The 26,708-nt window shown below is 45.2% G+C and overlaps 1 protein-coding gene across 4 annotated transcripts in view; it reads right to left on the bottom strand.

Moving 5' to 3' along the window:
• GGT5 (gamma-glutamyltransferase 5) overlaps nt 1-26,708 on the bottom strand; it is a 173,920-nt gene that overhangs the window by 94,844 nt on the left and 52,368 nt on the right. For all 4 annotated transcript variants that reach the window (XM_073629222.1, XM_073629223.1, XM_073629224.1 and 1 more), the window contains 2 exons: nt 7,987-8,117; nt 7,749-7,844 (listed from right to left, as the gene is read on the bottom strand). In XM_073629222.1, coding sequence (XP_073485323.1) covers nt 7,749-7,844; nt 7,987-8,117 — 227 coding nt within the window. Of the gene's footprint in view, nt 1-7,748; nt 7,845-7,986; nt 8,118-26,708 lie in introns of those variants that run through there.

Below are 26,708 nucleotides of genomic sequence, written 5' to 3'. Positions count from 1 at the left end.
GAACATGCCAGGCCAGTTTGTGTCTGCCATTTCCCCATACAAATGAGTTTATAATGGCTTCCATTTGTTTAAAGACTTTCAAAGGGTTATAGAGAGGAGCATGCCAAACCATATAGAGTATTTTGGGTAACAAGATCATTTTTATTATATTTATATGTCCCATCACCCCTAGTGGCAGCCTGGACCACGTCTGGGTTTTGGACTTTATCAAGTCGAACAGGGGTGTGACATTCAGATGTATGTAGTCCGTCAAGGTCCTTGTGACCTCCACCCCCAGATACTTAATTTTGGATACTCTAGATAATGGTAAAGTTGGGTTTGTTTTGGGGGGGGAAGATGTCCAGTGGGAGGATTTGGGATTTATCCCAGTTGATGCATAGTCCCGAATAACTACCCATTTTTTCAACGATTTCAAGAGCGGCCTGTAGTGAAGGTCCCTGGTCTGGCAAATACAGAATAGTATCATCAGCATATAGACCTTTTTTTATCTACTGTGTGTCCTCTCCTCAGTCCCTTTATGTTAGTGTCTGCTCTAATGGCAATTGCCAGTGGCTCAGCTGCCAGGGCATACAGTAGGGGGGACAGGGGACATCCGTGTCTTGTACCCTTTTCCAGTGGGAACTTAGATTGTAAGCTCCTTGAGGGTAGGGACTGATGTCAATTTACAATGTATATGTAAAGTGCTGCGTAAATTGACGGCGCTATATAAGTAACTGAAATAATAATAACTGCTCCGAAAGCCAGCCGTTGACAAATACCCTTGCCTTAGGTGTCTTATAGAGAAGCTTAACCCACTTCACAAACTGTGGACCAAAGCCGTAGTTATAAAAGCATTCCCATAGCCATGGCCACTCTACGGAATCGAAGGCTTTGGCAGTGTCTAGTGCTACCACTACCCTGGTTCCCGGAATTGTCACGTTGGGCCTGTATATTCATGTATAATCTCCTGATATTCATGGCAGTGTTTTTTCCTGGCATAAAGCCTGTTTGGTCAGGATGTATTAACGTGAGTATAGCTGTGTTCAATCGACTGGCCAGTATTTTAGTTAGTATCTTAATATCAACTTGGAGAAGTGAAATAGGCCTATATGACTCAGGGTAGTGGGGGTCTTTGCCCGGCTTGAGAAGTATGATTATTTGGGCCTCCTGCATGGATGGGGGGAGTAGGTTTGTGTCAAATGTAGATTGATAGAGAGCCTTAAGTTTAGGTATGAGTGTTTCTGCGTAGGTTGCATAGAACTCCAGGGACAGACCATCTAGTCCGGGAGCTTTAGACTTAGTCAATTGGGCAATTGCGTCGGTGATATCCTGTGGGGTTATGGGTGCATCTAGTAGTTTTACTTGTTCTGGTTTTAATCTGGGGAATTGAATTGTATTTAAATACGCTTGAAGTTCCCTTTGTGTATGTGTGGTATGGGATTTATAAAGGTTTTTATAGAATTGTAGGAACAGGGATGCTACTTGGGAGGGGTCTGTAATGTTATTTCCCTCAGTGTCTTTTAGGGGGACTACTACCGGAGGCCTATCGTCCATATGGGCTATATAGGCTAATAACCTGGCTGCTCTCTCCCCCTGCTCTGCTCATAAACTCTTTGCTTGCAGAAAAATATACTTTGTTTGGCCTTTTCAGTGCACAATTGTGTTACCATGCGGGACTGTAATTTTCAGGGGTGGGATTGGAGTTATAAGTTGTTTCCAACTCTTGCAGCTTATCAGTTGTTAGTTGTAGGATAAGATTAGACAACTGTTTAAGTCTGTTTGTTCTGGTGGAAAGAATCCAGAGGGCCTGTACTTTAAATTCATCCCAGACTGTGTTTAGGGAGGGTGGGTTTCCAGGCAGGGCTGTGTTTTGGCCTAGGCCGACAAGGCCTAGGCCTAGGGCGGCACTTTGCGGGGGGCGGCAAAAAGGGCCGCCCCCCCGCATGAGATAAAGCCCCCCCCACCCGTCTTGCTGATTCCCGGCTCCCGCTGCCGCCTCCCGCACACTTGCAGCCCACGGCAGTCGGCTTTCTGTAGCGGCGCTGTGGTGTATGGGCGTGCTTGGCAGAGGATGGGGGCGTGTATCTCACGCCCCCCTACTCTCTGAGAAGCACGCCCATACACCACAGCGCCGCTACAGAAAGCCGGCCGCCGTGGGCTGCAAGTGTGCGGGAGGCGGCAGCGGGAGCCGGGAATCAGCAAGACGGGTGGGGGGGCTTTATCTCATGCGGGGGGGGCGGCGTGTCACTCGCGCCCCCATAAGCAACAGGTGGAGCCTTAAGCTCCGCCTACCCTCCCCTGCACTGCATCTTCTCCTCGGCCCTGGGGCTGTGACGTCAGGAGGAGAGAGAGGAGCACGAGGGAAACCCCCAGGACAGCAGGTACAGTGTTTTAATAAAGTATATCAGTGTTATGGACACTGGCAGCATTTGATGGGCACTGGCAGAATTTGATGGGCACTGGCAGAATTTGATGGGCACAGTGGCTGCATTTGATGGGCACAATGGCTGCATTTGAGGGCACAATGGCTACGTTTGATGGCACAATGGCTGCATTTGATGGGCACGGTGGCTTCATTTGATGGGCACAGTGGCTGCGTTTGAGAGCACAATGGCTACGTTTGATGGCACAATGGCTGCATTTGATGGGCACGGTGGCTTCATTTGATGGGCACAGTGGCTGCATTTGATAGCACAGTGGCTGCATTTGATGGGCACAGTGGCAGCATTTGATGGGCACAGTGGCTGCATTTGAGGGCACAATGGCTACATTTGATGGCACAATGGCTGCGTTTGATAGGCATGGTGGCTTCATTTGATGGGCACAGTGGCTGCGTTTGATGGGCACGGTGGCTTCATTTGATGGGCACAATGGCTACGTTTGATGGCTCAATGGCTGCGTTTAATGGCACAATGGCTACGTTTGATGGCACAATGGCTATGTTTGATGGCACAGTGGCTGCGTTTGAGGGCACAATGGCTGCGTTTGATGGCACAATGGCTACGTTTGATGGCACAATGGCTACGTTTGATGGCACAGTGGCTGCGTTTGATGGCACAATGGCTACGTTTGATGGCACAATGGCTGCGTTTGATGGGCACAGTGGCTGCAATTGATGGGCACAGTGGCTGCGTTTGATGGCACAGTGGCTGCGTTTGAGGGCACAATGGCTGCGTTTGATGGCACAATGGCTACGTTTGATGGCACAGTGGCTGCGTTTGATGGGCACAGTGGCTGCGTTTGAGGGCACAATGGCTGCGTTTGATGGCACAGTAGCTACGTTTGATGGCACAGTGGCTGCGTTTGATGGGCACAGTGGCTGCACTTGATGGGGCATGGTGGCTGCATTTGATGGGGCACAGTGGCTGCGTTTGATGGGGCACAGTGGCTGCAATTGATGGGGCACAGTGGCTGCAATTGATGGGGCACAGTGGCTGCAATTGATGGGGCACAGTGGCTGCAATTGATGGGGCGCAATTGATGGGGCACAGTGGCTGCAATTGATGGGGCACAGTGGCTGCAATTGATGGGGCACAGTGGCTGCAATTGATGGGGCACAGTGGCTGCAATTGATGGGCACAGTGGCTGCAACTGATGGGCACAGTGGCAGCATTTGATGGGCACAGTGGCTGTATTTGATGGGCACAGTGGCTGCATTTGATGGGCACAGTGACTGCGTTTGATGGGGCACAGTGAGGCTGCAATTGATGGGCACAGTGAGACCCCCCGTGATAGCATTAAAACTCAGCAGCTAAAAATACTGTAGCTGCTGACTTTTAATATTAGAACACTTACCTGTCCAGGGATCCAGCGAAGTCGACACCTCAGCCGATTTTCGGATTGGCTCTCGGGTTTTGCCACTATCATTCATGGTAAGGGAAACCGACCGGTTCCCTACTGCACATGTGCGAAGCGCGTTGCACTTTCTGAATGGCCAAGTGGAGGAAGGAGGAGGGGGGGCAAACTTCAGAGGGGACAGCGCAGTCTCCCAGAAATGGGGAAGGGTACCTGTCAGAAACAGGTACCCGTTCCCCCCTGAAAGGTGCCAAATGAGCCTAAAGAGGAAGGGGTGTTGTTTACAGATGATAGGGTGGGTCTTAAACAGGAAGGGGTGTGGCCTAGGCAGGATGGGGTGGGTCGTATTTAAATTAGGGGGGTGCATGCGTTTAGTCAGGCCTAGGGCAGCACAAAACCTAAATACACCACTGTTTCCAGGTCTGTCTAGAAAGTATTTTATCTCTCTTTCAATGGAGTCGTGGTCTGTGAGGGCCGCTAGCCAGTGGGGGTTTAGTTTGTATGTGTGTACAGGGGGGGCACTCCTCAGAGATATTGTCACCCAGCAAGGGGAATAGTCCGATAACGTCCTCGGTGCGATCCCGACCCCGTGACCTTAGGTAGTAGAGATTGGGACACTAGTATAAAATCAATTCTAGACATGGTATTATGGCTTGTGGAGTGATATGTGTAGGCTCTGGTTGAGGGGTTGTGGTGCCTCCACACATCCACTAGGGCAAACTCTGTCATGGTGCGGGATAGTCTGGTCTGTGCGGGTTCACCCGGTTGGTCCTCTATTTGTGTCGGTCGATCTAGTGATGGAGACATTGTCTTGTTAAAGTCCCCCATCCAGATTGCTGGTATTGTCAGGTGTTGTGCTATAAACGCTAGGCCCTCTGAAACCACATCAGATTTGTATGGGGGGGGATATAGCTGGCTATAATGAGCAAGGTGGCTCCTCCAACAAGTGCATGTAAAAAAATGTACCTACCCTGCCGGTCAGTCTCCACAGCTATCAATTCAAATGGGGTGGATTTAGCCACTAGCACCGTGACCCCCCCTGGAAAGGTTAGTATGGGTGGTATGATACACCCATCCCACCCAGGGGCGCCTCAGCACCGCCTGTAAATGCCCGGTAACATGGGTCTCCACCAACACAATAATATCAGCTTTTTGTCTTTTAAGATATGTTAGTACAGCTGTTCGTTTAATTTTATCTTACATACCTCGTACATTCCATGTCATAAATTTAATATCTGCCCCGTTATTCATGGCTTACTGGGGGTGTATATACCGGCAGGGTGGTGTCTCTTACTAACATAAAATGCATATACATCTTAATAACATCACTACAATTCACACAATAACCATATAATTTTGGGCTTATCTTCCAACATGTAACCTTGGGCGCAATGGTGCAATGTTCCCCAATGCTCTGATCTACTGATATGGCATTTTCCTTCCCTCGCAGCTTTTCACCTCCCCAACTTGGTGAAAGCATACAATACCCATAAACCAGTGTTCGGACTATCTTCCAGCCTTCCAAACCGACTGGAGGTGCTCTACTTGAACCAGTTATAGCATGAAAGAAAGAAGCTGTGATGAAAAAATAGGCTGTATATGTGAGATGGGGGTGATTTCTCACTGCACAGTGCATGAGGAGGGAGCAGGTGAAGTCCTATATTCAGTGGTCCTTCAATCGAGCGAGTCTCTTGCTGTTCAGGATTCTGGGACAGTTGAGTGCAAATATTTTTAAAAATAGTTCAGCGGTGTCCCTTGGTGGGTTTGGTTTTTCGACAATGTGAGATTTTGTTATAGAACATTGTTGCCCAGGCATGCCCTGTATTTGGGCGCATTGTTCTCCTAGGAGATAAAGATTGTAGTTTTTACCCCCCCTTATGTGGAGCATGGTTTAGTGTTCTTCTTCCCCATCCCCTTGCAGGCAGTCCTATGGGGGAGGGGGATCCATGTGCAAAATGACACCGGGGATATGGGGAAAACTATGGGGGGGTAAATCCTCCACTGCAAAAAGCCAAAGTTAGATGTACTCACTCATTATCTGTAGTCAGCGTGTTGTAGTTCGTCATCCGCCCTGATCCAGCCAGGCTGCTGCTACCTTAGGTTTTTCAAAGAACTGTGCATGTCCATCTTCTTCCACCCTTAGTCTGGCAGGGAACAGCATGGCGTACTTGAGATGTAGTGCCCTTAGCCGCCGTTTTACATCTTGGATCTCTTTTGAACTTCATTAGAGAAATCAGGGAAGACTGCCACATGGCCGTTGCCAATCTGAATATTGCCTTTCTTTTTGGACATTCTCAGGATTTGTCTCTGTCTTTAAAGTTGAGAAACTTTGCAATAAAGGTCTTGGGGGGGGGGGGGGGGGGGGCTCCCACTGGAGGGGGTTTTGCTGGGATGCGGTGAGCTCTCTCCACTGCAAACATTATTATTATTATACAGGATTTATATAGCGCCGGCAGTTTACGCAGCGCTTTACAACATTAGGGCAGACAGTACAATTACAATACAATTCGATACATGGGGGAATCAGAGAGCCCTGCTCATTAGAGTTTACAATCTAGGAGGGAGGTTCAAGTTATACAAAAGGGTAATAGCTGTGGGGGATGAGCTAATGGAGAAAATAGTGCAGTTGTTAGATGGAGGCAGGATAGGCTTCTCTGAAGAAGGAAGTTTTCAGGGGTCGCCTAAAAGTGGAACATGACAGAGAAAGCTTCCCTGCTATATTGATCAATGAGAAGTGACTCTAGGTATTCAGTGAGATTGTTGCCTTCAGTTTTCTCTGGCAGCCCTATGAACTGGAGATTGCATCTTCTCAGTCTGTTCAGATTAAGGCTTACCTGTAGGTGCAAGAAATATCTCCTTAACCTACAAGGTTAAGGAGATATTTTCCTAAAAAGGGGCACCGATGTCTACGGCACATGCGCGCCATAGACAACGGTGCAAGCACACTGAGCATGCCGTTAGTGAAGGCTAACATGCCGTCACTGACGGCTCCCGCGTGCATGCGCCAGAGTGATGTAATCACTGCTCCGGCCACTCACAGCGCCGGAGCAGCGATACCTGGAAGGAAGATGGAGGCTTCATGGAAGAGGGGACAGCGGTGACATCGCAGGCTCCTGTGTCAGGTAAGTGACACATAATGGGCTACTATGCGATGCATAGTAGCCATTATGGTTTATCTTTGCAGGGAAACATAGAAGAAGTAAACCCATCAGGGTTTACTTCCTCTTTAAGGGGTGTAGTATGTCCTCTGCCACTCCAATGCGAGTCTCTGCCTCTGTGACCCGGTCCTTTACTTTAGAAAGGTCCTGTGTAAGCAGGGATATATCGATCTTGACCTCATCGATCTTTGTAGTAAGTGTCCCCTGGAGTGTGGCGACATGGTGCCGGTCCTTTCCCCACTGTTATGCACTGTCTGGCAGTATAGTTTTAAGGGCTGTTTTGTGAGCAGGATAGTAGTAAGGATGTTCGTCAAGAGGAGCTCACTCTGTCTGCGTCTTACTCCATTGCTGTCCAGGCCACGCCCACCGCTTCTTCAGGTTTACTTTGCTCCTCATACCTTTGTGGAGAAATATCTGACACCAACTTCAAGCTACACTGGCCTTGGCATGCTCTGCCTACGATCTATTGTTGGTGCTGGTCCTCTTCTTTATGCTAACCATTAAGACTCATAGTAGTGCTCGTTAGTGTGATTGCTACATATACATATGTTACACATGCTTTACAGCTCCTGAAGAAGCAGAAAAAAGAAACATGTCGAGCAACAAGCACTGTGATTGACATAGTATTTGTATATGTGTATATTACGTATGTAAACAATCTCTCTATGAAATGTTCTTATGGCAGCAACTGTATGCCCTATGTTCTTTAAAATGTTGACTTTAATTAAAAATAATTTTATTAAAAGTCATGTGTTTTGGCACCATTAAAATCCCTTCCTATATTTCTTCAAAAAATGATATGACTATAGTACTTACCTGGTTTCACAAACCCAGGGTTGAAGCATTGCTCAGTGAGATTGGGTGGAGACCTGCTAGGCACAGTTTCTCGTGCATTGATGACCTCCATTTCTCCTGCAGAGAAGAATATATATACAGAAGAACATACAGTGTGATTATGAGTTGTCTTCAATTTTTATAACATTAAAATAATGGCAATGACACTTATTTGTTGGCATTAACAAAGTTTCAAACTGCATCAGTGGTTGATACCTACCCGTTGAGGCATTATAAATAGTGAAAATGACACCACCTCCCAGACCCATGCTCTGTGGATGTATTACTGTGGTACAAATTAGGGCAGCTATAGCACTGTCCACAGCTGAGCCCCCTTGCTTCAGGATGTCCCTAAAAGAAACAAAGACATTTTTTAAAAAATAAACCAACCAACAACCTGACTGTTTCAAGTCTGTCAAGACTGTCATAAGCTCTTACACTTCGCACTCCATTGTACAGTTTGTACACCTGGGAACTTTTAGGACTTCTTGAGTCTAAAATTGCTAAGGGGGAACTCAGTTTTGTCAATGGAGACAGCGTATGGACTCACCTGCAGCTTAGATTTTGACAGGTATGCAGGAACAGGCGTACAGACCTGGGTGTGCACTTTCTGTGTACACCTGCTCCTTCTCCATTGACAGAGACGGGCCGCCTGCACACAGCTCCACACTGCATAGAACAGATAACCAAATGGCTCTTCATACTGTAGAAGCCATAGCAACCGTGTGAACAAGCCCTTTGAGAACCCAAATAATGGACATTTGTATCAGCCCATGGTTGTTGTCTACATCAAAAAGGACCCTCCCACCCTGCAATTCAAAAGAAATAATACACGGGTCCCCAATCGTTATGTGACTGCAACTTTTTTATTACCTTTTAGATTACTTTTTTACTTTTACTGGTATTAAACCCAAAACCAAATATGTAATTTATTGCACTTTACCAAATCATTAGATGTGGTGGATGCATTCATTTTCTGTTTTTAGGCTTGGTTTTCCCCTCTGGTTTTACCTGGTGATCTGGTCAGTAACACATTTGTTGTAGCGCTACCCCTGTAGGAGCAGCTGCTGAATAGGGATCCCCTACCCTGCATAGCCAGGTTGTTTTGTTTATTAGAGGTATTCAACTTGGATGGGGATACGGATATTATGGGATGCCCACTTGACTCGTCAGTAAAAGGAACTCTTCAGGGACACAACTATATACAGTCTATACAGCATATACTCTCCTCTTCTGCCTCCTGCACAAATCTTGCTTGCAGAAGTACTCAGGCCCCGCTGGAACACTGTTTAGGTGGGATCTGACAGGGCACTCTGTCAGATCCAGCAAAAGCCCATTACATGCAGGGACCGCAGGTCCCTTTGGTATGTAGAAAAGTCCCAGTGTACAGCTACCTTCCTGTGGTTACTGATCCCAGCACCACATCTTCAGACACTGCCAGCCCACCTCACTGCAGCTGCCCCTTTCACTAGCACTCCTGGATAATCTTCCACAGTCCTCCCAGACTGACTCTACAACCATCTCAGACTGCCATGCCTCAGTCCCCTTTTTAGGCTGTCTCTCAGTCCTCCCCGACTGTCTCACTCACCAGCCACCGCTTTATTCTCCCTGGAGATCTCCTGGACGTGCTCGCTGGCTCCTGCTGTCCTCACATCTGCTCCCTTGCCACTGGACAGGACTCCGTGTGTTGCGAGAGGATCCCTCTTGCACCCGAGCCCCGGGTCCTAGGTCACACCCTGGTTAGGGGGCCACCCTGAAGGGCCTCCGATAGCCTCCTCAGCACTCCATCTCCAACTTCCACCTGAACTCCACTGCCCCGGCTGGCCTGACCCTGATTATTTAAAAGGTCCCTTCCCCTGCCAGCCCATTTGGCCAGGAATTGGTTTGGGCCCTCATCAATACTCCTGGCAGCTCCTTCTAACCTCCCTCCCATTCTTCTGGAAGTTTCTGCAAAGTTCCAGCAAATAGGGGTAGGTATCAGAGCTGCTGCCCAATGAGTCATTCCAGCCTCCCTGAATGACTTATCCTGACCCAGATTCAAACACACAGGCTTGGCTGCCAGCCAAGCCAAACAATTTACCTACACTACAGAAAAAAACACACTAGCACACTAAGCTAGAGGGTGCTACACTGTATTAGGATGTCTATAATCTGGATAAAGGAGCAACAGAGACACCTGGGAGGAGAGAATGGTTAGATTCACTAGCCAGAGTAACACCACTTTAAGGGAGTGGGGAGTTTTTTTTATCTCCCACTACTGGATTGACTGCATTGCCTCTGTTGCTGAAACCTTCCAATGTGAACTGCAGTGTCTGGGAGGGGAAGAACGTGAGACACAAGTAAAGGAAGATTTGGTCAGTCAGTGAAGGTAAAGGAAGTTTAACCGCTTGCCGCCTGCCGGCTACCATATGACGGCCAGGCGGCGTGGCTCTCGTTCTGGGAGGACGTCATATGACGGCCCTCTATTTAAACAGGGAATGCACACGATCGTGTGCGCGTATCCCCGTTCCTTCGGTGGCGGCGTGTCACGGACACCGCTCGCCACCGAGGGGGTGAACAGCCATTGGGCATGGCTGTTTACATGTGATCAGCCGTGATGAAGTCATGGCCGATCACAGGTGATACCGCCCCACTTTGCACGGCGCATGCACGCGATCTCAAACGCGCTGAGTGTGCAAGTCAGTGGCGGTGTGTTCTCGGGAACACTGCTCATCACCAACACTGATAAACAGCCATTGGCTGGTGGCTGTTTACCATGTGATCGGCTGTGATCCTTTCACAGCCGATCACTAAATGTCAACAAACCGCGGTAATGAAATGTTACCAGGTTCTCCTCCTCACACACCGATCGTGTGTGAGAAGGAGATTGCGGTAATATCTCGTTACCGCTTACAGTGTACACCAATCACATTGATTGCCCCCCCCAAATAAAGAGGACTTGTCACCACCCATCAAAGTACCTGTCACAGTTCATCTGAGTACCGGTCAGTCCATATGAGTACCTGTCACAGTTCATCTGAGTACCCGAGTACCTGTCTCAGTACATCAGAGTACCTGAGTACCTGTCACAGTCCATCAGAGTAACCGAGTACCTGTCTCCATCCCATCAGAGTAACCAAGTACCTATTTGCAGCTCATGCCTCATAGAATATACGTTGGGGTGTTTGCTTTCCAAAATGGGGTCATTTTGTGGGTAATTCCATTGTCCTGATGCTCAAGGACCTTCAAAAGTGTGATAGGTAGGAATGAAATGAGATGTGTAATTTATGCTCCTAAAACGCCTGAAGGTACTACTTCAATGTTGGGCCTCTGTATGTGGCCAAGCTGTGTAAAAGTCTCACACATGTGGTATCGCCATACTCGGGAAGAGTAGCAGAATGTATTTTGGGGTGTAATTTTTGCTATATACATGTTATGTGTTAGAAATATCTTATAAATTGACAACTGTGTGTAAAAAAAAATGCGTTTTCATTTTTTTTCCACATTTTCCAAAAACGTCTGGAAAAAAATGAACCGTTCAAAAGACTCATTATGCCTCATAGATTATACCTTGGGGTGTTTGCTTTCCAAAATGGGGTCATTTTGTGGGTAATTCCATTGTCCTGGTGCTCCAGGGCCTTCAAAAGTGTAATAGGTGGTTGAGAAATGAGATATGTAATTTATGCTCGTAGAACGCCTGAAGGTGCTACTTCAATGTTGGGCCTTTGTATGTGGCCAGGCTGTGTAAAAGTCTCACACATGTGGTATCGCCATACTCGGGAAGAGTAGCAGAATGTATTTTGGGGTGTAATTTGCTGTATGCATATGCTGTGTGTGAGAAATAACCCGATAATTTGACAAATACTCACCATGCTACTTAATACCTTTGAATGACAGCTTTTCTAAAAATGGGTCATTTGGGGGGTATTTGTACTTTCCTGACTTGTGTCTCAAGAAATGAGATTCACCTAATATACTGAAGGCCTGATCAGATGTGATCAATTTTCAGTGATTGGCACCATAGTTTGTAGACTCTATAACTTTCACAAAGACCAAATAATATACACTAATTTGGGTTATTTTACCAAAGATATGTAGCAGTATAAGAAAAATTACTAATTAATTTTTTTCACAAAATTTACGGTCTTTTTTTATTTATAGCACAAAAAATAAAAAACCCACTAGTGATTAAATATCACCAAAAGAAAGCTCTATTTGTGTGAAAAAAAGGACGCAAGTTTCATATGGGTACAGTGTTGCATGACTGAGTAATTGTCATTCAAACTGTGAGAGCACTGAAAGCTGAAAATTGGTCTGGGCAAGAATGGGATGTAAGTATTGAGGTGGTTAAAGGGGGTAGGGTGTTTTCTTTTTATCTCCTATTCACCTAAACCCCCATACACATGGGCCGAATATGGTCCGGTATCAGCCAGTTCAATAGAATCCAGCCGACATTCGGCCCGTGTGTACGGCAGCCGGTCTGACAGAAGACGGCTGGAAGTCTGGCTTCTGTCGAAGGAGCATGACCGAAAAAGGTATCCGATTATTGGCCGATAGTGCTGATCGGTGTGTTCTGGCAGTCCCTCTGTCAGAGCACAATAGCTCAGCGGGGGAGATCACTGTACTAGCATTGGATTGCCTCCTCGCGAGCTCTTCATTTTTTTTTCGTTCAGCCCACTAGGTTGAATGAAAAAAAAATGCTAGTGTGTACTAGGCTTAAAGTGATACTAAACAACAGTAAAATCAGTCTATGCAGTAAAGCGTGCTTGTTATACTCACTGTGGAACCTAAGGGGTTAATCCTTCGCATTGTGTAAAAAGGCTGTTTGATCCCGTCTTCTGATCCTTCCTTTCTTTTATTGACCCCAATCCATCTGCCGATAGTATAGAGCCTTGGGAGCACTCTGCATATGCTCTGTTTGGTGTATTGCTACAGAGTTCTTTTTTTTCCTGGTAGGGTGCATGTGTTCAGCACAGGACCAATCAGCACTGTGCTGACAGAGGGTTAGGGGTCATGCAGCCTCATAGGACAGTCAGAGGACAATGAAAACTCCTCCTACAAGTTTTAACCAGTGCTCGGCCAGACACTGATAGAATTCACAAGACTGTTATATACTGCTCAGTGGCACATCATCCATGTGTTCAGGGTGTTCACTGCACATGGGCCCCCCAAGGGGGGGGGGGCACTGTGACTCACCCTGCACACATGGATGGTCTCCTGGTTCAGAGCTGGGGATGATCAGGAGCAGGAGGGACAGCTGTAAGCAAAGATTTTCCTGCATGGCTTTTCAGCTGACAGACGCTTCTTCTCCTCTCCCTCCTGCAGTTGTCAGCTGAAAAGCCATGCAGGGAGACCTTTGCTTACAGCTGTCCCTCCCACCGCACCGATCATCCCTGGCTGTTCCTGGTGTCCTCCTCCTCTTGCCCCTCTCTGTGTCCTCCTCCTCCGCTTCCCATGTGCTCCTTTGGTCCCCTGTCCTTCTCCAGCTCCTTGTCATCCTCCCCCGCTCCCCCTCATCCCTCGCAGATCCCTCCTCTCTCACTGGCTGCTTGGGGGATGTGTCAGGATAGATAGCGGCGGAAGGGGCTGGTAAATATGTAATTTACTGAACCCTTCCTTTTCTGAATTGGACACAGTGAGAGATCGTTACCGTGTCTTATGATAACCGAGCATAGTAAACTGTTTACTCTGCTTCAGTTTATGAATGATCAGTAGCTGCTGTCTCCTGTTAATTAATTTTCAATGCTGAGGCTGCAGAGAAAGGGACTGGGGAATCTCTGTCCTCAGTCTCTTTCTCTGTCTCAAAGGGAAGATGTCAGGGGTCAGTTTAGACCCCTGATATCTCACTAAAGCCCACAAACAGCTGATATAAAAAAAATTACAATAAATTACAATAAAGATTAAAAAATATGAAAATATTAAATTGTAAAAAAATATATAAAATAAAAAACTACTGACACCACTCCCCCTGCCCTACTGACACTGTCCACTGCCCCAACCCCCTCCCCCAAAAAAGCATTGTGAAAAAAAATAATAATAATTTGTAAAAAAATAAATACGTAAAAAAAAAAAAAAACTACCGACACCATCCACTGTTCTACTGACACTGTCCACTGCCCTACTGACACTGTCTACTGCCCCATACACCCTGCCCTCCACCCCCTTCCCCAGAAGCACTGTGAAAAAAAACAATGATAAACAACAAAATTGTAAAAAATAATAGATAAAATAATATAAACAAAAAACTACTGACACCATCCACTGCCCTACTGACACTGCCCACTACCCCCACCCCAATCATTGTGGGAAAAAAAATACAAAAATAAATTGTAAAAAATAATAAAAAAAATAAAATTGTAAAAAAATTTTAAAAATTAAAAAAATTCTGACACGGTCCATTGCTCTACTGACGCTGTCCACTGGCCCCCAAACAGCATTTAAAAAAAAATTTAAAAATACTAAAAAATTTAATTGTAAAAAAATAAAAAATAAAATAATAAAAAAAAGAACCACTGACACTGCCTACTGCCCTACTGCCACCAATCTGCACATACTACCCACCGCTGTAAACTCTGCACTCCGCACCTGCATAATATACCCACCTACATAACTTCTGCACTGCTCTCCTGCACATAATACCCACCTTCATACACTCCGCACTCCTCTTCTGCACATAATACCCACCTCCATACACTCCATACACATCTTCTGCACATACTACACACCGCCGTACACTCTGCACTGTACATTCCCTATTTAACATTACTGCATTCTGCACTATGTAAGCCATCTCAGATTCTATTAAACCACACCCCCTTTAACCACTTACAGATCGGAAGATTTTCCCCCTTACTGACCAGGCCATTTTTTGCAAAACGGCACTGCGTCATTTTAACTGACAATTACGCAGTTGTACGACGCTGTACCCAAGCAAAAATGACATTTTTTCCCCACAAATATAGCTTTCTTTTGGTGGTATTTGATCACCTCTGCGGTTTTTATTTATTGCACTATAAACAAAAAAAGAGCGGCAATTTTGAAAAAAAAAAATCTGTTTTACTGTTTGCTATAAAAATATTTCCCCAAAATTAAAGAAAAAAAAATTTTCATCAGTTTAGTCCAATATGTATTCATATTTTTGGTAAAAAAAAAAAAAATCACAATAAGCGTATATATTGATTGGTTTGCACAAAAGTTATAGCGTCTACAAAATAGGGGATATATTTATGGCATTTTAATTATTTTTAATTTATTTTTTACTAGTAATGTCGATGATCTGCGATTTTTAGGGCCCACTTTTTATCTTGCACATGGGCGCACTCATTTCATGGTACGCCCCTGATACTACTACAGTTTACATTTACCATACTAAAATAATTGCATTTCTATGTTCTGTGTAATGTGGGAGACCAGATATAGTGAATGCAGAGTACTGGGTTTAGGAACACTTTAATGCCCTGTACACATGGTTGGCTTTTCCGATAGAAAATGTTAGATGGGAGCTTGTTGTCGGAAATTCCGACCATGTGTAGGCTCCATCGGACATTTTCCATCGGAATTTCCGTCACACAAAATTTGAGATCTGGATCTCAAATTTTCCGACAACAAAATCTGTTGTCGGAAATTCCGATCGTGTGTACACAATTCCGACGCACAAAGTTCCACGCATGCTCAGAATCAAGCAGAAGAGCCGCACTGGCTATTGAACTTCATTTTTCTCAGCTCGTCGTATGTGTTGTACGTCACCGCGTTCTTGGCGATCGGAATTTCCGACAAGATTTGTGTGACCGCGTGTATGCAATACAAGTTTGAGCCAACATCCGTCCGAAAAAATCCATGGATTTTGTTGTTGGAATGTCCTATCGTGTGTACAGGGCATAAGGATCAGCTATGCTATAAATGTTCTCCCCTCATCATGTAAGACACACTGATTTGCTGCTTAGGTACCAACCACTGCAAATTAGGTTTTTGCAAGCTGTGCTGAAAGATTGGGGCAGTAGGGTAGCACAGGAAAGGTGGGTAGAAGTTCCAAGCGATGTCTGCTATCAACTAAACCGCTTACTTTGTCTAGTTCAGGCAAATTATAGCTTCCCTTTACCCAAAAAGAGGAACTAATGACAACACTGTCTGCAAGCCCAAGCAGATATCAGTAAACTGAAATAGCAACAAACATTGTCAATGAAATAGAGGAAACCAACATGACCACTAAGCTTAAATAAAGCATCACAATGCCTTGGGCGGGTGAGAGGCTGATGCAGACTCTCAGCTTACATCCAGTATTAGATCACCAGGGGCTGATAGCTTTAATGGACTTGAGAATATTTACTCAATAGGGTTGCACTGCTAAGGAGGCCTGGATCACAATATACAAAATCAAACCAAAAGTGATAAAAAAAAGGATTGAAAAGAATTCAGTAGCTATGATATGTAATTGTTTCAATATTTGTCAAGAAAAACTAAGGAAGAAATATACATTTGCATGGTCGTACTGTAAATATGTGGACCTATATTACACTGTTTTTGGTTTTCCTGATAGCCCTAACAACCGGAGAAATTAGTTGACAGCATATGACTAATGCCATGTACACACGAGCTGACTTTTCGATGGACTGAACTCCGAAGGACTTTTCGACGGAGTTCCGATGGAGTTCCAACGAAACAGACTTGCCTACACACGATCCCACCAAAGTCCGACTGATTCTGTCAGTGAAGCATAGGTGTGCGCAGCCTATTGCATTATGGTGTGCACCCTAAAGCTGAAGCACACATGTATGTCTACATATACGTATATGCTGTCAGCAGGGAGATCAATCTCCCAGCCGCCACAGTGAAAGAGAAGTGTGTAAACTCGTAAGATGGAGATCTTTCCCATCTTCCTGCTGGCACACAAGAACGATAATGCTGATGTGCATGGGGTGATTAGGGTGGGCCCAGGAACATCCGGCACACCCTGTGCGCATGCCTATGCAGTGAAGTCTACCTAGTGAAGCCTCCTGTACTGTGGTGATAACCAGGCTACATTGCCCTAAATACTGAAAATGGTTGTTACCATGGGCGTCCGCAGAACTTTTTTCAGGTTGGGGGGGGGGGGGGGCATCATTTTAAGGTCACCCTTGCAATATAAAAAGATGTACATTCTCTAGGCTATATTTATATGGGCATGGTATGCCGGGCCTGAGTAATTCCAAATACAAAGTGACGCTGAATTATCTCTTATATAACACATATATCTTTCCAGTGGAACGATATATGTGTTATATAAGAGATAATTCAGCTTCACTTTGTATTGGAAGTTACTCAGGCCAGGCGTACCCCCAGTCCATGCCCATATACATATAGCCTAGAGAATGTACATCTTTTTATATTGCAATGTATTGCAATACATCTGTTGTGGCCATATTTTGATCTTGATGAAAACAGCCTATACAAAGTGAAGAAGATGAATTATCTCTTAACATACACAGACATATCTTTCCAGTAATAGCTGTCCAACTTTCCAGCGATATATAAATCAAAATGCTCCTCCTAACTGCTGTTACCTGTGGTTCTTCTGTTGCTTGCAACTGTATATGCCACTCACTTCAGGTTAGGATTTCCAGTGATGTGATGATGAGTAGACACTGGCAGCGTATCACTAAGCAGCTCGGCCACTGACTGCACTGAGTGGGCGGCACCAGCCGGATCTACACAACACGTACACAGGCAGGCAGTCAATCACTGAAGAGGAGCAGCAGAGGGGCCGAGCCATCTCATCCGATGATTGGGCCGGGGGGTGAGGGAGAGACATCAGATGTGTCAGAACTGAGAGCAGCCGGCTGACTCCGAAAAAGTCAGCGGCGGCCACGGCGGACACTGCAGCTGGCAACTGCAACACCTTCTTGACGATTCCAGGGGGGGGGGGGGGGCGATTGCCCCCCCCCCCTTACCCCTACCTGCGGACGCCCATGGTTGTTACTTTTATGTAGGCTGTGTCTGCTTGCAATACAGTGACATGACAGCACTGCCTCTGTTGCTGAAACCTCCTACTGAGAGCGGCAATGTCTGGGAGGCGGAGCATGTGAGACATAAGTAAGGAAGATTTGGCTCAGCCAGGGAAGGTAAAGGAACTAGATGGGCCTGAAGGAAAAAAAGATAGTATAAAATAGTTTAAAAAAAAAAAGATGGGCCTTTGGGGGGGATGGGGATTGTGTCTACACTCTGAATGAAGGAGCAAGAGAGACACTTTTGGACAACAGCATTGTCCCCTGGGGGAAGGGTAGAGTTAGCTGCATGTTCACCTTAGGGAAGAGTAGTGTTAGCTGTATGCATTTTCACCTGGTGATTTGGCCAGTAGCACATCCTGTATTAGTGGCAAAATAAAATAAAAGGTCTGCAGTTACCAGTGATGCACCTCCATCCCTATAAACATATGCAAAAAAAAGATAGAGTCGCCCTGGGACTTTAAATGAGGTGGTCACAGTTAGCCACTGAGTAACAAGAGTAATAGCAGTATAAATGTTTATTATAATTAATGTACATACATGGATAATATAGCATATTAGCTCAGCCAATGTATTTGCACATAATGAAGAGAATAAATAAAGTTGATACAAACGTTATACAATGCAGTATATACAAATGCACGCATTCCCTGCACTTTTTTGTTTTATTTAAAACACTGCTTTTCACACAATCTTTTCCTTTTTTCTTTCCCAGAAAAACATATATTTTCAGGATTTACTTTCTTACCCATGGTCTCTATGTCTGCTCCATTATTGGATCAGGTTAGTCCACTTATGTTTCTATACAAATAACTGTACAACTTTTGTCTACTCTGCTTTTTTAGTAAAGCTTGACACTTATGCCCCGTACACACGATCGGACATTGATCGGACATTCCGACAACAAAATCCATAGATTTTTTCTGACGGATGTTGGCTCAAACTTGTTTTGTTTACACACGGTCGCACAAAGTAATTTCCGAACGCCAAGAACGCGGTCACGTACACCACGTACAACGAGACTATAAAAGGGCAGTTCAATCCCAAGTGCGGCACCCTTTGGGCTCCTTTTGCTAATCTCGTGTTAGTAAAAGTTTGGTGAGAGACGATTCGTGCTTTTTCAGACTCGTGGTTTTCAGATCGTTTTCTGCTGTTCAGTTTGTGCTTGTGGGTTTGTATCTGGTCTTCAGTGCGTGCAGCGAGTTACCCTTGACTTTGTTATTGTGTTCTTGTTCGTTCGTTGCTGATTTTCAGGTCACTCTTCACAGGCCTTGCTGTTCTTCAGTGCGTTCTGTTACTTGGTTCTGAGCAGCCGACCGTTTTCTAGCCATGTTGCGTGTACGTACTCATCGTAGAGTTTGTGCTGTGCCGGGGCTTGGTGTTGGGGTTCTTACTTTGACACAAGCCCAGTCCATGAACTTGGTGGGGAGGAGTTCATGGACCAAGAATTGGCTCCAGCGTGACCAGTTCTGTCACATGCCTCCGTGAGATCCGTGAGAATAATCCTGATGATTTCAGGAACTTTCTCAGGATGACGGACCCCGTATTTCACCGTTTGTTAGCTTTGCTGACCCCCTATATCAGCAGGCAGGATACCTGCATGAGGCAAGCCATTACTCCGGAGCAGAGGCTAGTCACCACCCTGTGGTACTTGATGATGGGGAGAAGCCTGCCGGACCTCAAGTTCTCGACAGGCATCTCCCCCCAGGCTCTGGGGATCATTATCCCAGAGACCTGTTCTGCCATCATCCAGGTCCTGCAGAAGGAGTATATTAAGGTAAGATTTTTATCCTTTAACATCACATTTTATTGTATATAATGTTTGATAAAATATTGTATTTCTTTCCTCATTCCTTAATTACCATGATTGTAATATGCTGTGAATGTCCCCTTTGTCCTCATGCATGCTGGATTTTTTATATATTTTTTTTTTGTCCTTCATACATATTTGCCTTCACTTACCTCCCCAGCATGCTCTCCTGGCCCTATATTCACCTAGTGTAGTCACTTGACAATGTATTTTGTCAGCTCCATAGTAGTGCTTTACTCTAAATACCCCCTAAAATGTTTAAAATTGTGATTTGTGCTTTAATTTCAGGCAGAGTGCCAGAGGTTGTTTTTTTAGGTCCCAAAATCATTTGGAACCCTCCCTCCCCCCAACTGCTAACTCAGCTGATACCAATCCTCTATCTGCTGACTTTGCCAAACCCATACACACTATACCCACCTCTTTTGTGGTCAGATTTATCGGTGAATTCCCCAAAGCATGTAGTGCAAGGGCCTGCCTGAATACTTTCAAATGGTACTTTTTTAAGTTTCTGTATTCTATTATTATCTTGATAGGTAATAGCAGAATATAAAAATGTGCTAAAATGTGTACAGTGTGTATTTATCTCTTTGTATTATGACACTTCTTACTTGTCCAGTGGGCTGCCAATAGTGTAAGTAAGGAGGGGCTGGCCAAAGTAATATACATTATTTAGGCATTCACCTCTCAATGAAGTGGAGAGGGTTACCTGTCCAAAACATCTCCCTCCCCCCCATAAAATTTATAAAATGGCCCATGAAAGGGGGGGGGGGGTCTGATAGGTGGACCTTATACCTTTGTCTTTAAATACTCCCTAAAATAAATGTAATACTGATAATGGCCAAGAATGTTTGTGTCTAATCTGCTTTCCATGTTTATGTGCAAAATGAATAATTTTTATTTCTTGTTTGACTCCACAGTTTCCCTCCAACCCACAGGAATGGCAGACTGTGGCATCCCACTTTGCCCAGCGGTGGGACTTTCCTAACTGCGGAGGGGCAATTGATGGGAAACACGTCCACATCATCTCACCACGCAACTCGGGGTCATACTATTACAACTACAAGGGGTTCAATAGTATTGTGATGTTGGCGGTGGTGTCGGCTACTTACGAGTTCCTGTATGTGGACGTAGGGAAGAATGGCCAGATGTCGGAGGGTGGAGTCATTGCCCAGACAGAGTTCTACAGGCATCTCCAGAATGGCAACTTGGACTTGCCACCTCCAGAAGACAATGCGGAAGGACTCCTATTCGTCTTCGTTGCGGATGAGGCGTTTGCGCTGGGGGACCATCTTATGCAGCCATTCCCTATGAGGACCCTCACCCCGGGACCAGAGGGTTTTTAATTACCGGCTGGCCAGAGCCAGAAGAGTGGTGGAGAATACATTTGGAATAATGGCCAGTCAGTTCCGCCTATTTCTTACACCCATACACATGGCGGAGTATAAACTAAATCACATCATCCTGGCTTGCTGTGTTCTCCACAACTTTTTAAGGAGAAATTCTGTGAACTATGCTGGCTCAGTTGGGCCTGAATCCGGAATTAATCTCAATGAACCAACCCTGACGGCGCTTGAAGCTGGCCGTCCTGGCTTGCCACCCCTGAGTGCCCGCGAGGTTTGTCTAAGATACATGGAATACTTTGCGGGTAGGGGGGCCATCAATATGCCAGACAATGTCTGAGACATTTTTTAAATAAAAAAAAATGTTAACTACTAAAATATTTGCTGACATTTACCACTTGTGTTTCTTTTAGCTGACCCTGACTGAAATTTGTGGAGTCCTGAAAATGGCGTGATTGTGTAACATTAGAAAGCACTGTTGGGTGTTATTTACTAAAGGCAAAGACACTTTTCACTACAAGTGCACTTGAGACTGCACTGAAACTGCACTTGTAGTGCAAAGTGGAGTTGCCCTTAGTAAATAACCCCCATTGTCACTGAAAAGACCAATTTTACCACACAAAAAGTTTAGGAGCATTGAAAGAAGAAGCCACACATTGTTGATTATCAATCTTTTTAATACAAGCACAATCACATGTGCATTTATGAAAGGTTTTTAAAATAAACCAACATGTTTGTTGTATAACAATTTTTTGGTCACATTAATAAAAGTAGAAATGTCCATTTAAGGTAAAACAGGCATGTTTAAAACCAACAAGAAATACACAAATCTGGAACTTACAAAGTTCAACTTTGTTCGAAATTGAAGGCAATATCAGACATGAGTATTTATAAACTGTGTTTGATATTGCGTTCAGCCGATGGGGTGAAGTCACCCCTGGAAAAGCCAAATTTTGAAGATGCACACAAATTGCCGAATGTCAACATGTGCTAGCTGCCATCACGGGGGATCAAGGGACATGTTTTGGGGGTGCAACCCCTTCCTCTCAGCTACTTTATTATTGAGGAAGGGGTTGCACCCCCAAAATGCATACATTGATCTCCCGTGATGGCAGATAGCACATGTTGACACACTGTGTGCATCTTCAAAATTTGGCTTTTCGAGAATATGTCAAAAAATGAGAAAAATATTTTCTGTAAAAAAAGCACAACTAAGTTAGGGATTTCGAGGGGTTTTAAACGCTCCCTAAAACATCAATGATGTTCTTCATTTTGTTTTGAACATCATTGATGTTTTGCTTGATGTTTTCCAAGTCCCTATTACACCCCATGATCTCCCCGATCAGGATCTGGGCACTTTCACTGGTGAAATGACCTTGATCCACAACATCACAATCATCTAAAAATATAGAAATAAAAACACCATGTATTATAAATATGCCGCCATCCATCTCTTACCTGAGCCTGTTTTTGCAGACACTCACCTGTTGTGGTGACTATTTCGATTACGTCTCCCTCCTCCTCCTCCTGTTGGCTTTGGGGGATTTCCACTTCTTCATGAGGTGGGGGTCCGTGGTCTCCTCTGATGAGTGGTGTACTCCGAGTCTTTTCTCCCCTATGTAAAAAAAATAGGTATACTTAGCACACAGATATTTGATGGCAGAAATAGTAATATGAAACATTGCTTGGAAGTGGGGTACAATTGTCTGTTTTGGCAGAGTTCCAAGATGGAGAAATATGTATTTACTTTGTAAAGCTTGAATACTTACCTGTTTTGTACAAGCTTCACAGATGGAGTCACCCCTATAGTATCCACTGGAGCACCTGTGTGGGCCCCCTAAAAAAAAGGGTGTTCTTGTGTCCCACACTAGTGCTCCTGTGTCCAGATGTGTAAACAGCTGCTGAGTGTCCTCTCCTTACACAGGATCTAGTTTGCATTTCATTCTAGTTCCAAACCCATCTAGACACCAAAATTTATTTAACAGAAGTATGCCTGAAAAAATGTATTGAACTGCATCTGGAGAAAACATGGTGTTTTATTGGCCGAACGAACAATGTTTTCTACGAACGATTAATGTGTCCATGGGCATGAAAGTTGCCATTTAAAACTGTACAACAGTAAAGAAAAGCACATGGAGCAGCACAAACGGAATAGAAATAAAGAATAGGAACACAGGGCAACTACTTACTTTTTTGCAGCACTCTCCTGATCCTTCTATACTGATCATGCTCCCTTAATTTGAGGTCCGACAACCGCTTCCTGAGTTGATCCTTGGATGGTCGTACCCCAAAATTCTTCTGCAGACTCTTCACAACTTTCGCCATGATCTTGGCCTTTTTGACATTGGGGTTGGGGTAAGGTCCATACTTCCCGTCATAGTCGGCCCTCTTCAGTATGTCAACCATCTCCAACATCTCCCCAAAGGACTTATTCGATGCCTTAAATCGTCTCCTCCGGGATCGGGACGTTTCTGGCTCCGGGCTTTCCTCCTCCTCCTCCTCGTTGCTGTAATGAGCACACACCTGTTCTGTCTCCGCCATGTGCTCTTCCCCACTGCGCGGAACGAGAAGGGGTGAGGAATAGACTAGAAAGAACATCAGGACATCAGGGGCGGGTGGAGTTTCATGCATGCGCAGTGTATATAAAGCGTAACACGCGTGCGTAGTACATACGATCTGTGAGTGGAGGAAGGAGTATCAGAAGTGCCGATCGTGATAACGAAGGTAACATTTAAACTTGGGCCTATACTGCTTAGAAATTGAGGCCTATATTGGGACAAGATTAGGAGACTTTAGCCTGACATTAGAGTTTGTCTTGTGTTGTGTCTTGCAGAGAAAATGGATATATTGAAGGATCAGGACTTTATCCCCATATTCATTGATCTGTTCAGGGAGCTGCCCTGTCTGTGGCAGGTAAGCCACCCTGATTATAAGAACCAAAGAGGAAGGCAGCGCTGGATAATTTGCTGCAATTTGTGAAGCTCCTAATTGGTGGCATGAGGAGTACTTATCTAAGGGAGCACAAGAAGGTCCAGGATTCCCTGAGATCAGGAGCAGCAGTTGACATTTATGTCCCCAGGCTGTGGTACTATGACAGACTGCATTTTCTGTCAGGTCAGACTGAACCCAGGCCAGCACTCTCCACTCTTCCTTCCACACTTCCTTCCCCCCCAGCTGAGGCTTCTGACGCCCAACCTGGGCCTTCCAGGCAGCAACATGTGGAGGAGCCCAGCTTGAGCCAGGTATAGCATTCTTCTAAAGATTTCTGTTGGTCAAATTAATTATGTTAAATCTACTGTTAGTTTGGAATACTAATTTCTGATTGTGATTGATGAACCAAAAACTAATACAATGTCCCTTTTTCATACACAGGGAAGTCTCAGCCAGGAGGTGGCCGGGCCAAGTAGGCTGCCCGATACCCAGGTCCCTCCCCTCTGCCTTCAAAGAAAAAGTGGCAGGAAGAGGAGTAACCTGGAGGAGGCAGTAATTGGCCTATTTTGGAAGGCTACTGAGGCCCTCAGAACCCCCCACAGTGTGGAAGAGGATTTTGCTGACCTAACAGCATGCAAAATGCTGCAAATGGAGGAGGGCTAACGCCTCTTATGTGAGTTTCTCATTTTAGAAGCACTAAATAAGGGGTTGAGGGGCCAACTCACATGCCAAAGCCACATTTGTGAGCTCACCCATGGTCCTCCTCCTCCAGGTCCTACTCCTCCTCCTCCTCCAGGTCCTACTCCTCCTCCTGCCACACCTCCAACACCAGAGCCACAGTGTGGAAGGAAGCGTCTAAGGAAGACCAGAGAGTGATGACCAGGGTTCAGTCTGGTCTGGCAAAAGATGCAGACTCTTGTATGCTCACAGCCTGGGGACATACATGTCATCTGCTGCTGTTCATGATCTCTTGGACTTCTGGACCAGATTGTACTCCCTTATATATGGACTCCTCAGGCCACCAATTTTGCAGTAAAATAATTGATGTCTGCCCTGGGGGCCAAAGGCTTCGCCAATTTCTGCTGTTTCTCCAGCGTTGCCTCCCTCTTTGTTTGCTTATGACCCCTTAATAAAGGAATTTTTGTTTCAATAAAACTTGTCTATGTGTGTTTTCCTTCAAGAAGGACAGTTTGTTTGTGAGGAGGCAGGTACATTTCAAAAATAGAATGTCAAATTAACACCAACACCAAGCAATCTCCTTGAGATTAATAAATAATACAAGATAATAATGGTGTTGTGGTAAGAGCCCTTGCACACTGGGGCGGTTTGCAGGCGCTATTGCGCTAATAATAGCGCCTGCAAACCGACCTGAAAGTGCCGCTGCTGTGTATCCAGTGTGAAAGCCCCGAGGGCTTTCACACTGGATCGGTGCGCTGGCAGGACGGTAAAAAAAGTCCTGCCAGCAGCATCTTCGGAGCGGTGAAGGAGCGGAGTGTATACCGCTTCTTTACCGCTCCTGCCCATTGAAATCAATGGGACGGCGCGGCTATACCGCCGGCAAAGCGCCTCTGCAGAGGCGCTTTGCGGTGGTATTTAACCCTTTCTCGGCCGCTAGTGGGGGGTAAAACCGCCCCGCTAGCGGCCAAATACCGACGGTAAAACGCCGCTAATAATAGCGGCGTTTTACCGCCGACGCCGCCCCCGCCCCAGTGTGCAAGGGCTCTAACTTGACACACAAATATACCCAAATCCAAAAATTTTAAAAAAATTTAAAAAACCCCAGATTAAAATTTAAAATTTTTTTAGTCAGATGTGACAAATAAAATAATATTGATGAAATCACGAGAAATAATAAAGAAAGAAGTTTGTGAGAACTCTATGTGAATATTGAGCAGCAAAACTTCATTCTTCTAGCATTAGAAAGAAGAAGAGAGTGCGCTGCATTAAACAAGTTAAAACATTGCAGCGTGACGAAAGTGCTATATCCATTCCGAACGCTAATTTTACCAGACCGAGCAATTCCGTCTCTGAATTTCTTCTGAGCATGCGTGGCACTTTGTGCGTCGGAATTGTCCACACACAGTCGGAATTGACGCAATCGCTTGTTGTCGGAAAATTTTATAGCCTGCTCTCAAACTTTGTGTGTTGGAAAATCTGATGGAAAAAGTACGATGGAGCCCACACATGGTCGGAATTTCCGACAACAAGCTCCGATCGCACATTTTCCATCGGAAAATCCGACCGTGTGTACAGGGCAATATACTTATGCCAGAGTATACATGCTCTCATACAAAAATATTATTACATTATATAACTTGATATTTATCTTGATGTTTATCTTAGTAAATTTGGAAAATTATTGAGACATACACATCTATGTTTACAGCTGACATCTATCAAGCTACATACTGAGACAATAGGACCATTCACCTTCACTTATGCCATGTCTGCCGCCTGGCGTCCCCCCTGGGGGTACCAGTGTCCGTCTTCTCCCCCTCAGCTCCCGTGCCATACTCTGGCTGCTGCCGTCCATTTGGGGGTTCAGCCATGGAAACTCTGGTTTCGTTCATTGGTAAGTATTGGGCCGTTTTGCTCTGGCCCATTCTGCCATTGTTCTTACATTTACCACTGTGACACATCTTTTTGTCTATTTAGATACATCTCATCCGCATCCACCCCTGATGAGTGAGCAATGATCTTGCGAAATGCACGTCTGGTTTTTTGATGCGTGCATTTGTATATACTGCATTGTATAATGTTTGTATCAACTTTATTTATTCTCTCCATTATGTGCAAATCTATTGGCTGAGCTAATATGCTATATTATCCATGTATGTAATGTATGTACATTAATTTTAATAAACATTTATACTGCTATTACTCTTGTTACTCAGTGGCTAAC

Source organism: Aquarana catesbeiana, linkage group LG01, assembly GCF_042186555.1.
Source record: "Aquarana catesbeiana isolate 2022-GZ linkage group LG01, ASM4218655v1, whole genome shotgun sequence".
Lineage (NCBI taxonomy): Eukaryota > Metazoa > Chordata > Amphibia > Anura > Ranidae > Aquarana > Aquarana catesbeiana.
The sequence above is the reverse complement of the archived record's forward strand: the minus strand, read 5'-3'. Positions and strand labels throughout refer to the sequence as shown.